General features: G+C 49.0%; 1 protein-coding gene across 1 annotated transcript; it reads left to right on the forward strand.

Moving 5' to 3' along the window:
- Positions 1-1,454: 1,454 nt before the first annotated feature.
- LOC121576571 (zinc finger homeobox protein 3-like) lies at positions 1,455-13,914 on the forward strand. Its single transcript, XM_041889807.1, has 6 exons — positions 1,455-3,283; positions 3,410-3,978; positions 4,157-4,385; positions 5,555-5,805; positions 6,734-10,153; positions 10,256-13,914. Exons 1-6 carry the CDS (start codon positions 1,567-1,569, stop codon positions 11,105-11,107), a joined length of 7,038 nt encoding a protein of 2,345 aa, XP_041745741.1. The 5' UTR covers positions 1,455-1,566; the 3' UTR covers positions 11,108-13,914.
- Positions 13,915-14,200: the final 286 nt, after the last annotated feature.

Consider the following 14,200-nt stretch of genomic DNA (forward strand, 5'->3'; position numbering starts at 1 on the left):
AGCAGTTCACTGTAAGGTCTACACCTGTTGTATTCGGCGCATGTGGCAAATTATTTGATTTGATATTTGTCCTATAAATCTACATTTCACTTGAGCCTTTTGTGTCAGAATTGAACAATTATTCAATCACGTTCTTATTTTCTATAACATCCAATATCAGGCTTACAATGTTAATTCCATTACTTCACTTTTTTTTCTCTATCTATCCTTCATCCTCTCCTCCATAGTCTACTACTCCCACTCTTTCCATCCCACTCCACCGCGGCATCCCATTGATGCATTGATGCTGCCTGCGAAATTACGCACATGCGCAGTGGGGTGGTTTTAGCCATCTGCAGGAAACCAATTTGCAGGAATAAATAGTTAAGTGTTTTTCTCTCCTATATGATCAGACCTCACTCTACCTCTCCCCCTCCGTCCCAATGTTTACTGTAGATATAGCTTTAAGAAGAAGATTTTAGGAACATAGAGAGGACTGTTATGCCGCTCTCTGCGGCTGTCCTCTCCTGCAATCTCTCTGGTCCAAAGGGAATACGTGGATGTTCAGTAGATCCGCTATGTGACTGGATTACTACAGATACAGCGTTTTTTTCTAACTGTCGGCGAAATCACTGACATCCTGTGTAACCCAGGTGATGATGGCTGCTGGGGTTCGTTGTTGAAGGCTACTGGTGTCTGTTATATCGACATTCGAATTAATTTATTATAGGCTAACCTAGACATAATTATTCTATAGACCAGCGAATTGTTTATCTTAACGCAAATGTGTTTGTTTCGTCAGTGTGGGTTTTTAGTGGCACCTTTGTTTGGCTGTGGTTGTTGACTGGAAAGAAGAGCGTTGTGCCTTTGTAAACTGGTGTGTCCTGTTTGTACTTGTTCTCTCTTGAGTAGGCTAAACAAAGACAGAAGTAGGCTACAGTAATATAAACATCGCCATAGTCACCATTCCAGTTAAATAATGTATGTCTGTGTCAGACGGTGTATGTTGGTTACCAGCAGCAGTTGCAGGCTACTGTCAGAGATACAGTAGTACCTCGGTTTTTAGTTGTAAAAAATTGACAATGTGCACAAACGTATCCATCAAAGTTTCCTTTTGGTTTCCTATTTTCAGCTCAGAGCAGAGGTATTTATTTTTATCAGGGTATCTCTCTCGCGCACCAACTCCGTTTACCTGTATCACGTTTATGCTCTCCTCTCCTCACCTCCCTCTCTCTCTCTCACACTCACTTACTCATTCACACACACACCTACACATACGCACAAACACACTTTCCCTAACTAATGGTTTCCCATACAGATAGTTGGTAATCCTTGTGTAAATCGTTTTAGTTGCTTTTCGATCAAACCAGGTTATTGATCTGTGTGTAAATGAAAACCTTTAGGGCCAGGGGAGCAGCTATAAGTTAGTAGAGTCTTGCCAATGCCTACAAGTCTGTTTGTTATTGTGTTGCAGTAATAAAGCACTTGGTAGTGTATATGCATTTCTTCACAGTATTTTTGTGAATAAAACAACCTCCCTCCCTCTCTCAGGTGGGGTAGCGATGCGTGGCTTTTGTAGGCGCCATTATGAACAGCGGTGAGGGAGGGAGAGGAAGGGATGGAGGAAGAGAGGGAGGAGAGGAGAGAAAACCTGACAAGAGCCCCAAGCTGTTATCTCATCCTCTCCTGACCCTGGAAGTGATTCCCTGTGAGGGGTTGTCCTCTCATACCTCAGCCCCGGCCCCAGCCCCTGCCAAAGAGCCCTCCACCCTGACCCAGACAGAGACAGAGCAGGGCGGTGCAGAGGGGACCACAGGCAGAGAGGAGACCCCAGGAGGGGAGAGGGGTGGACACTCACATGGAGTCAGACTGGAGGAAGAGGAAGAGAAGCTAAAGGAGAAGAAGGAGAAAGAAAGATTGTTACTAGTGGATGACAGAGAGGAAACGGTGGGGGGAGAGGACCTTGCACCAGCCTTCAGCAGCAAAGACAGAGGAGGAGAGGAAGAGAAAGAGAGGGAAGAGGAAGAGGAGAAGAGGGAAGAGGCCATCTCAAACCAAAGCCAAACCAAATCCAAATGTAGTCTATTACCTCGACAGAGCCAGCACAGCTCTGCTTCCTGCACTGTTATGGCCAGTGGCACACTGAACAGTAACACCATCATCACTCCTTCCTCTTCTCCAAAATGCTCTACCTCTGCAAAGCACTCTACCACTCCTTCCACCTCTCCAAAGCTCTCCACCTTGTTTTCCTCCTCTCCTTCCTCCCAGAGCGAGACAGAGATGAGAGACACAGGGGGAGTGCAGGGCAGTAGTCCTAGTTTTCCTCTGAGCTTTATTAAACCCCAGAAGTCAGCCCTGCCTGAGTCCACCAGCACACCCGTTAAGGATGATAGGAGGGCAGACACCACTCACACTTCCCTTATTGCCAGTGGAGACACTGCCAAAGTTCCAAAACCAAACAACAACCCGAAAGAGAGAGATGGAAAAAGAGAGGGAGATAAGGATAGGGATGGCGAGAGAGAAAGAGAGGGAGATAAGGATAGGGATGGCGAGAGAGAAAAAGAGGGAGATGAGAATGTAAAGACCGTTTCTAAATACCTCCACCCCTCTCCCTCCTCACCCTCCTCTCCTGGCTCACTGAACAGTCACATGGCTTTGATGCACTCCTGGAACTCCTGCAAGATGTCCCAACAGACACTGCATGCACACCTCAGAGAAAAACACCCTGAGTCTGGGGGCTTGTGTGTGTGGGGGGGCTCGGGGGAGAAGTGTGTGTGTGGAGGGTCAAGGGGTGTGTGTGTGTACTGTAGCACGAGGAAGGCCCACCCTCGTCTGTCCCGGAGGGAGAGCTATGTCTGTGAGTACAAGCCCTACTGCTGTGGTGTGTGTGATTACGTCACGTCCTCTAAAGGAAACCTCAGCATACACATGCAGTCAGACAAACACCTCAGCAATGTACAGGTAGCGGGACACACACACTCTGTACACAACGGGGGCTACGCTGTCAGAGACACAGCAGGCGAACAGGGCTACGGACACACACACCCCACAGTCACACAGCCCCCTGTACACACACCACCCTACCCCAGCCAGCCCCCCTCCCAGGGTAAGAGGTGGTGGTGTGAGGTGTGTGATTATGAGACCAGCATTGCCCGGAATCTGCGCATACACACCACCAGCGAGAAACACACGCACAACGTGCTGCGCCTGAAACAAACACACAACGTACTGCAGCTGCAGAGAAGCTACTACCTGGCCCACTGCAGGAGTCTACCTCCTCAACTCACACTGCTACACAGCATAGGTGAGAGACCAGTCACACACTGACACACATACTCAATAACTGTTCTGTTGGGCTCTGTTCACTGACACATCAAGTTAGGTTGATACTTGATTATATCCATGCTTATGCCGTGTGTGTGTGTTCTAGGTGGGGAGCAGTCTTTGGGTATGCATCAACTAACAGCAGAGGAGCCAGTCGCCCCGGATTCAACCCTGACGCCCTCCCCCTCTCCTCCTCCCTCCTCCTCACCATCCCCTTCTCCATCCCCCTCTCCCCCTCTGTCTCTCTCCCCCACTTCTCCACTCTCCTGTGGTGTGTTCCAGTGCCTGGTGTGTTCCAGTTTCTCCTCTGACAGTCTGGAGTCTCTTGGATCTCACCTGAGTGCCCCCTGCTCCCTGCCTCAGTCTGAGTGGCACTCTCTGGTGGCTGGAGGCTGCTACTGCAGGCTGTGTGGCTACAGTACCCCCCTCAGGGCTAACTTCACCCTGCACTGCCAGACAGACAGCCACAGGGCCCAGTACCAGCTGGCTTCCCACCTCTGGGAGATAGGGGAGAATTGGGAGGCCGGGGACTGGGAGGAAGTTGGGAAGTTGGTTGCTACAGGCAACCCAGTCCAGCTGAAGTGTAACGTGTGTGACTTCCAGACCACCAGCTTGGAGAAACTGAAAATACACAGCATCAACCCCCAACACCAGGACAGCCTCAGAGTCTACAGGGTCAGTACACACACAAGATTTGGAGGCCTGTGGCATTGCTGTACTTGGACTATAAGATTATTTCTAAATATCTGGCATATAGACAGCAAATAAAGCACAGGGACCAGATTTATTTTGTGCATCTTTCTCTCTATCACAGTCTAACCCCACCTCTCACCCTCTCTTCCTCTATCTCTAGTTCTTACAGCAGTATGACAGTGCAGTAGATGGAGGGTCCTGGTCGTTCCACTGTGTCCTGTGTAACTACTCCTCCTGCTCTAAACTCCACCTACTGAGACATACCCACTCCCCTGGTCATCAGAAGAAGGAGCTTCACTACTTGCAGTTAGTGAGAGGGAGGAGCCTGGAGGAAGGGGAGGGGCTAGCAGCTATCTTCACCATTAGGAAGTGTCCCAGTCCTGAGACAGGTAAGAGACTCAGCTGGTCTTTTCCAAATCCCTCCTATCTGAAGTGTGCACTTTTTCAGTCCCCCTGATGAATTTAAAAGTTTATGATTAGTGAAGGCATTAGCAAGAGGGAGTTTCAACCATATTTGTACACCAGTCCAGAACAAGTTGACGAATAGGATGGAGAAAATTAACTGCAGGCCTATAAAGTCAACTGAGAAAAGAAACTTGGAGAGATGGAGCCGGGTGAAGAGTGATAGAGAGAGGGAGAGAGAAGGAATGATTGATTATGGTCAGGGATCTATTGGGTTGATTTGTCGAAACACAGGCTCGTTACATCCCATATTGCCCCCGACAACGCTAACTTGAGACATCGCTACTGAGACACTGCTATTGAAGTTTAATATTCCAGAATAGAGATTTCAGGGCCAGTTACCCAGACTCAGAGCCTAATCCTGGACTAAAAAGCACTGTCAATAGAGATTCTCCAGCATGATTTTTTGTCCAGCACTAGGCTTAATCAAGACCCGGGAAATCTTCCCTCAGTGTATCAATCAATAGTCCAGCAGATGTCACAAAGTGCTTATACAGAAACCCAGCCTAAAACCCCAAAGAGCAAGCAATGCAGATGTAGAAGCACGGTGGCTAGGAAAAACTCCCTAGAAAGGCTGGAACCTAGGAAGAAACCTAGAGAGGAACCAGGCTCTGAGGGGTGGCCAGTCCTCTTCTGGCTGTGCTGGTGGAGATTATAAGAGTACATGGCCATTAAGGCCAGATCGTTCTTCAAGATGTTCAAACGTTCATAGATGATCAGCGGAGTATGATAATAATCACAGTGGTTATAGAGGGTGCAACAGGTCAGCACCTCAGGAGTAAATGTCAGTTGCTTTTCATAGCCAAGCATTCAGAGGTCGAGAGAGCAGGTGCGGTAGAGAGAGAGAGAGAAGAGAGAGAGAGAGAGAGAGAGAGAACCATTCTAATGACTCTTTTCCTCTGATCTAACTGTCAGGATGAAATCTGGTCTAACTCAGTCTGAGACTTTGTATTAAACAGTCAATACCAGGTATTAGGTCTGAATGAACTGGTCTGAACCCCAGAGGGCTTGCTAATAGAAAATCTATACTGGATCAATTAGTATACAGTATGTGTGTGTGTGTTGCCGTATATTAACATATGTGTTACCTTTCTAGGGGGAAGCAGTGAGGAGGAGGGGGAGAGGAGAGATTCCCTATCCCCAGCCAAGCGATCGTTCTCTAGTCTGGAGGAGACACAGAGCCCCCTCTCCCCCAAACGCCCCAGAACAGACCAGTACACCACTCACCGACAGGCTACTGCCAAGTGCCCACTGTGCAAGGACACACTGGTATACACACACCTGAGACGTCACCTCACACTCACACACAGTGTGGCCCAGGACTGTGTGGACAAGCTCATGAGTGCGGTAAATGTGTGTGTGTGTGTGTGTCTGTGTGTGTGTTCTAGCTACCTTTTATTAGCAGAAGTGCAGTCAAGCTGAAGGAGCTCACTTTTAGTGTCTCCAGCAAACAAAGAGTGCTCATTTCTCTCCACATCACCAATCTCCATTACTTTACCCAGCATGCTAAGTGCTCTTTGTCTCCCTCTTTGACTCAATTGACTGCCTTCATCCTATTTTCCCCCCTCATCCCTCTCTCACCCTCTCCCTACTCCCTTTTTCTTTCACTCCCTTTTCTTATCTCTCCATCTTCTCTCTTTCTCTATCCCTCTCTTTCTTCTCTCTACCCCTCCTCTTTCTCTCCATCTTTCTTTCTGTGCCCCCTCGTTCTTTCTCTATTCCCCCCTCTACACCCCTTGTTCTGTCTCTGTCTCCCCTCCCCCCTCCCAAGCCCCCCCTTTTCTCTCTGCACCCCACCCCCCCATTCCCCCTCTCTCTCTCTCTCTCTCTCTCTGATGGTAGCGTAGGTTCATTAATTCAGACTGGGGTTATGATGGCCATTATGTTCTGCGCTTTCCAATTTCTCTCTCTAGATTAAGCCTGACCTTCATTCTCTCACTGCGGCATACACATATTATGTGTATGCATCTCTTCTGTCTCTGCCATGCAAGTGTGTGTGTCTTCTTTCTCTGTGTGTGTGTGTGTGTGTGTTTGTGGGAGTGTGTGTGTGTGTGGTTGATTTAAAAAGACAGTTGATTCTATTTCCCTCCATCTATTATTAGTGTGTAATGGGAGAATGAGGTGATGTAGACAATAAAGGAGCATCACTATTATTATTATTCCATCTGCACTTTCAAACAGGAAAGACAGTGTTTTGACTGACTATAAAGGCAATCAGTCATCTGGATAGATTCAGACTGACGTTCAAAACCTTTGTTGTTGGTTTCTTTTCCAGGTGGCAGTGGAGCTGCCAGAGATTCTGCAGAAAGAGACGCTGCAGATGGAGTCCCACTCAAATATAAAGGAATCTCAAACAAACGATTGCAACACAAACGGCTCTTACGTGAAGGAATCCCTCACAAACGAGTCTCAAACAAACGACTCCCATACAAAGAAAGAAAAAGTGATCCCAGTCAAAGATGTCCCTGCTCTTCTCACTCCTCCCTCTGAGGACCAGCACCCAGCAGAGGACAACACCTCCCACCTCCTAGAGTCCCCCAGCTCTCCCCTTTCCCCACCCACTCTTTCCTCGCTCTCTCCCAGCAACCTCGCTTCATCCACCTTACCCCCCTCTCCTCCCAGCAATGCCCCTCCCCCCTCTGATTGTCATGGTTACAGGTTCCGCTGCGGCAGCTGCAGTCTAGCGTTCCAAATGCAGGAGAAGCTGCAGCTGCACTGGCAGTACCACGCCATGAGGGCGGCGACAGAGTGCCACCTCTGCCCCAGACACTGCCGCAGCCAAGAGGCCCTGCAGAGACACCTGCTCAACACACACCTACAGGACCTACACCTACAGGGTACACACCCTGACCAGAGTGGAGCACACGTCCAACGACCAGTCAGCCTGGAGGGGGAGGAAGAGGAGGGGAAGAGTATGAGTGAAGAAGAGACAGATAAGGAGGAAGATGATGAAGAGGGGGAGAGAGAGCAGGGAAAGGGAGATGAAGGAGAGGAGGATGACCCAGGTGAGCAGGAGGAGAGGCCCAGTCCAGGGGTTGGTGATAGTGACCAGGGTTCAAGGCAGCAGGAGGAGAAGGAGGCAGGGTCAGAACCCAGCCCCTTCAGCAAGTGCTCCAACCCCACTCTGCAGCGGTTCCTGGACCCGGCTCGGCCCTACAAGTGTTCCTTCTGCTGTGAGTCCTTCACTCAGAGAACCATCCTGATGGTCCACTATAACTCTCTGTCCCACCTCCACCGAGCCAGAACCAGACGGGCCCTGCAGGACTCCAGCCCCAGTCCCCCTTACACCCCCCAGGGCCTGGAACCTAGACCCTTCCACTGCAGCCCGGCCCCGGACCCAAGGTCCTACCGCTGCAGAATGTGTCGGGTGGCTTACAGCCAGAGTTCCACCCTGGACATCCACCTCCGCTCTGTACTGCACCAGAAACGAGCCAGTGCAGCTCGAACCCAGCTACCGCTGAACCCCCACACCCGCCAAACCCCAGTCCCAGCCTTGGTGCAGACCCCTGCCTCCAGCCGTTCACCAGGGGGAGGAGAGGGGTCTACCAAGGGAACCCCCCCAACAGCCACCAGATCAGCCCCTGCCTCCCCAAGTCCCTTTCCCTCCCTGAGTGAAGCCCAGCTGAGTGTGGGTGTCTCTGGGAAGGCTGAGGGCCACCAGGCTAAGAGGAGGAGAGTAGAGGACCTGACAACATCTGGAGGACAGCAGGACCTAACGTTACTCCAACAGCAGTTATCTCAGGTCCAGATGCTACAACAGCAACATAAGTTAGCCCAGACCCAGATACAGCAACACACAGCCCTCCTCCAGCCCCAGCTCTTTAGTCCAACTCTGCTCCAGCACCCCCCCTTACTGCAGCAGAACCTCCTAAAGCAGCACCTCTCTTCAGCAGTAGAGAGTCTCCAACAGAGGAACCTCCTCTCTCCTCTCCAGTTCTCCCCAGACAGCCTGTTCTCTCTACAGCAGCAGATGTTCCAGTCCTTCTACCTCTCTGGAGGTCTGCAGCTCAACCCTAACACAACAATTAGTCAGACCACCTCAGCCCTCTCCCTCCAGACCACCTCTGCCCTCTCCCCTCAGACAAATGGGCTTAAACATTCCTCTCCAAAGCCGGCGACAACTAGCATCCAGTCTCCAGCCCAGTCCCCGAAGTGTGAAAGCCAGGCTGAGACAGCTGACAATGACTCCCCCCTCCACCAGACGGAGAAAGAGTCAAACCCATCCTCCTCTCCTGAGGGAGATAGAGAGAGGGACAGAGAGATGCAGGAGAGCGAGAAGAGGGATAGAGCAGAGAAGGGCCTCAGAGTTCTGCTGGAGAGATATGGCTGGGAGCTGGCCCTGCAATCCAATCAGAGCAGACAGAGACAGCAGAACAGAGAGATGGACGGACGACTGGAGGAGGAGAAGCAGTGTGGAGAATGTGGGAAGCGGTTCTCTGACTCTCTGATCCTGAAGAGCCATCAGGAGTTTGTTCACCGCCAGATGATCCCTCCTGTAGTGTTGGAGACGTTCTCCAGACAGTACAGGCTGCAGTATGACCGCCTATACCCCCTCACACCCCTCACAGCAGGGGACAATGATAATACTGTTTTTGCAAACCTAACCCCAGCCTCAGCACCTGTACTTGCACCCTTACCTCCAGCACCAGCCTCAGATTCAATCCTCGACCAAGCCCAATCCCTCTCCCAAGCCTCAGTCCCAGCCCTTAACCTGGCTACAACCCTAACAGCCATAGGCCCAGACCCAGCTGTACCCACACCACCAGCATCTGTACCTGTAACCCTGTCCCCAGACCAAGCCCCAGTTAATTCCCTCTCCCCAGCCCAAGCCCCAGCCTCACCAACACCCTCTTCTCCTCCACCCCCTTCCCAAACACAACCACTTCCAGAGCAGCAGCAGGACACTACCACTATCACAACCACCCCTGCCCCTGACCCCTCTCCAACTATCATACCCCAGTCCAAACGCTCCATACATTTCCCCTTACCCCAACTCCCCCTGTCCCCTCTTCCTTTACCAAATCTCCCCTCTCTTCCCTTCCCCATAGACCTCTCTCTCCTCCCCCTTGATCTAATGCAGCCCATAGCACTCCAGTCTATGCTTCAGTACCAGTTCCTGTTATCATCTGGCCACCAACCACCCCTATCCCTATACACCAACGCTCACTCCACCCACAACCCATCTCTACCCCCATACACTAACACACACTGTGCTCCTAGCCTAGCTCTACCCCCATACACTGACACACACTGTGCTCCTAGCCCAGCTCTACCCCCATACACTAACACACACTGTGCTCCTAGCCCAGCTCTACCCCCATACACTAACACACACTGTGCTCCTAGCCCAGCTCTACCCCCATACACTAACACACACTGTCCTCCTAGCCCAGCTCTACCCCCATACACTAACACACACTCTGCTCCCAGCCCAGCCCTGCCCTTTCTGAAGCATAGGCTGGAGGAAGGGACAGAGGTAACGCCTATGAGGGATGTGATGGCCTGTGAAAGAGAGGAAGGGGGAGAGAGAGAGGGAGAGGGGGATGAGCAGAGGAGGGATAGGCGCCAGAGGACCACCATCAGTGCGGAGCAGCTAGAGGTTCTGGACCAGCACTACAGTCTGAACTCCAACCCAACACGCTCTGTACTGGAGGGCATCACCAGGGACACAGGCCTGAAGAAACGTGTGGTGCAGGTACTCTATCATTCTCATAGTAACATTTCTATAATTCTGTAATGGTGATCATGTTTTGTAAAATAACATGTAATAACGCTGTGTTTGTCTGTCCTTCCTCAGGTATGGTTCCAGAACACCAGGGCTCGTCAGAGGAAGGGCCAGCTCCAGACCCTGGGGGGAGGAGGAGGTCTGGGTATGGGTGAGAACCACAGGCGCTGTCTGTTCTGCAGGGCTCTCTTCAAGGCTCAGAACGCCCTGGACGCCCATGTCAGGGCCCGCCACTGTTCACAGACTGACAGAGCTGCCTATGGCCTGTCTCATCAGATGGGTCCTGCAGATGACTCCAGCTTCTCTCACAACCATGGATCCTACAGAGACAGGGAGGGTCCCTCTCTCTCACTCCAGCCTTCTCCCTCTCTCTCCCACCATCCTTCTCTCTCTCCCTCCCTCCATCCCTCCCCAAGCCCATTTCATCCTTCCTCAAGCCCTGGGGTCGTCCCCATTGAGAGAAAATACATTTCTGGGAAAACCGATTTGTCCGTTGACCTGAACAAACCCAAAATTGAAGAGGAGGAAAAAGAGGAGGAAGAAGATCTGTCAGTAAAAAAATTCCCTTCGTCTGACCAGGCTCATGAGGGTAACCGTAGGAATCTGTTGTCTCTGGGATACAATTATGGAATGGCGAGCTTCAACGTTCAAGACTGTGACCAGAACACCAGTCCAAGTCTGTCTGAGAGTGTGGATAGGCATGTACCGAGACAGCAGCAGAGGCAGCGTACCCAGATGACCCCCCAGCAGGTTGCCCAGCTCAGAGCCTGCTACAGGGAGCATCCTACTCCCAGCCCCCTGCAGTGTGAGGGCCTGGGACGGCAGCTGGGCCTGGCACGCAGGGTAGTGCAAGTGTGGTTTCAGAATGCCCGGGCCAAAGAGAAGAGGGCCAGGAGCCTTAGAGTCGACCCAACCACAGGATAGAGGGAAAGACTGCAGAGGACAGGGGAGAGAACACACCCAGCCATGAACCAAGTGCACGTCAGTGACAACAATGAACCAACCACACACACAGCGATGAACCAACCACATGCCACAGAAGCCAAAGAGCATTCTACCAATGTACCTCACCCCCTCTTCAGCCCAAAAACATCACAGGGCAGACCTCCTAGAGCTTTAAGACACCACTCCTCTGTTCCTCCCTCTCTCCTCTCCTGTCCTTTCTTCCAACCGATACCTCAGGAGTTAACCCCTCCATGCCAACAGATGTCCCTGTCCAGACAATATAATCTGGAGAACCAGGAAACAGTATGTGCCCTTCCCACTTCTGTTTAAAGACTTTACTAGTGTTGTAGTTAGTTCTGTAGCAAGTAGGAACAGATTATATCAAACTGTTAAAGCGATAAGTCTAATATGTTTGGTGTATAGAACGTTCTTACAAAGCAAAATAATATTCTTCACAAAGAGCTTCTGCAAAGACTTGCTTGGATTCCAAAGCTCGTAACCAAAACCTTACATGTCCTTGGATTGGATTGTCAACATGGTGGTTTTCATTTCCTGAACTGCAGTACAGACCATACAGTGAAGGGTAGACCTGAGACTGGTGTAGTACTGGTGTGCACCAATAGAATGACTGGCCTATGTGGTGCTGAAGCAGACCACAACCTTCTCAAGCAAATGATGACTCTACTGAACATGTAAATGTACTGAATGTTCCTTATGTGGAGAATAGGCCAAATAGCACTGAGCTAAGTCCACTTTGTCCTTTATGAGAGAGGTCATATAAGAAGCTATTTTGATAACGTCCGACCAATATATGTCACAACAACTTTAACCAAACACTAAACAACATTGTTTAGTAAATGTTAATGAATAGGAATATTATGGATTGACGGTGTGTTATTTTGTGTTATTTTGTGGTTTATGAGAACATAATGTAGGCTTTATGATGTGGAGTTTAGGTAAGATGTTGCCTTTTCTTCTTATCCGAGTAAATACCAATACGTTGTGTAATATAATGTAATGTCTACTATTCTCAGGCCAACTGAACTGTTTTTAATTTGGTCGTAGTACTGTACTATTTTCTCTTCTGTTCCTTATGCCAGACAGAAAGTCTTTTTTTAAACCTTATGATGGGAATATTGACTGTTGATATGAAATTCCTATAATGCTAGTTCTAAAGAAACACCTCTCTGGATTTGAGAGATCTGAGCTTTCTGACCGAGAGTAGATTGTTCCATTATAACATGTTAAATGGTCAACTAAGAGTCTTCCCTGAGACTGCCTCTGTTCTGACGGACCAGACTCACTGACAGAGTTGCTGACATGTAATACCGATGAAAACTTTGGATATTGTGTGCACTTAACTCTGTACCACACACTCTAACCATCTCTCTCTCTTTCACTCTCATCTGTATGACGTCTGCTGCAGTCGTCTTATTCTCTATCTGTATTAATATTACTGTAGTAACTATGATAATATATCATGCTTTAAAACACAACCCAAACACATAATAACACTGTAACCATTGGTGCATAAACCCCACAAAAACAACTTGAAAAGTTTGCTTGATAATGTAACATTGAATGATGGAAAGAAGAGTGACTGAATAAGAACTGCTGTATCTGCCTCTTTACCAGGCCACTGGTGACTGTATACTGAAACCTCCATGAAACCAACTACTGTACTAGGATGGAGTAGCACTTCTCAAAGCCAAACTCCCCAGGCCCTAGTGCATTCGGTAGGGGACACAACCCCAGCCCGTAGTGTACTCAGTAGAAGAGTACTCAGTAGGGATCCAAATCCCAGTCCCTAGTGTACTCAGTAGGGAACTACTTCAGAGCCATTGCAGTGTGTAGAGCGGTTGAAATGTTTTCCTCCTCTATATAACCAACCAGATAGATTGTTTCAGCTCAGTCTTTGAGGACGTCCAGTTTGCTGCTAACGTATTTCGTAATACTGTAATAACAAACTATTATAACACCCATAATGCTGTTTATAACCTGACCTTTTTTTCTGATGTTATCAAAGAGATACTTGGGGCTCCAGTATTTACTCATTAATGAATTACTATGTGGACAGTGGTTTCTAAACAAAGATACAAAGAAGATAAAATGATACTACAAAGATAAGATACAGTACTTCTATACTAAAGATCCTGCATAGCTATTCTACGGCAGGTTAGATTGTATCTAGCCCTAAACCTTCCACAGATCTGTGTACCAGTCTGTTTCTGCTCTTGTGTCGCTGGCTTGTTTAGCCATGTAGCTAGCCATGTTTGTCTCTGCTTTAGGCCAGGCAACAATGTAACCATGTAGTGACATAGACACGTATCCATGCAGCTGAGTAGCCACATAGTCATGTAGCCACACAGATTGTAACGATGTAGCTATGTAGCCATGCAGCGGTACTGGACACAGAAACCAGGCTAACCTTCCAAAGGATGCTGACTAACTCAGTTTTAGCTCTAAAACTAACCACAATACCAATGATCTTTTTCTGTACTGAAATTCCAAATACTGTACCACATGGCTGTTATGTACATATTGTTGTTTTATTCCTTTTCCTCATTTTCTCATTTAACTGTAAGATGTAAATATTGTGTTTTTTTATTGTTCCTGGATGCTGTTGCCATAGTGATAACCAAAAGATACATGTGTTGTGCACCTGTCCCAGTCTCTTGCTCCAGTGGTTAAGTTTATTCGTTCTCCCCAGTTCTCCTACAGATGTGTGTTTTCTCCCCCTCCCCCCTCTATAGCCACTGAGGTAAATAAAGTCTGGTTTGCATTTACATTTTACATTTACGTCATTTAGCAGACACTCTTATCCAGAGAGACTTACAAATTGGTGCATTCACCTTATAGCCAGTGGGATAACCACTTTACAATTATTATTATTTGATTTTTTTGGGGGGGTAGAAGGATTACTTTATCCTATCCCAGGTGTTCCTTAAAGAGGTGGGGTTTCAAATGTCTCCGGAAGGTGGTGAGTGACTCCGCTGTCCTGGCGTCGTGAGGGAGCTTGTTCCACCATTGGGGTGCCAGAGCAGCGAACAGTTTTGTCTGGGCTCCGTAGGC

This window comes from Coregonus clupeaformis, chromosome 23, assembly GCF_020615455.1.
Source record: "Coregonus clupeaformis isolate EN_2021a chromosome 23, ASM2061545v1, whole genome shotgun sequence".
In the NCBI taxonomy this organism is placed as follows: domain Eukaryota; kingdom Metazoa; phylum Chordata; class Actinopteri; order Salmoniformes; family Salmonidae; genus Coregonus; species Coregonus clupeaformis.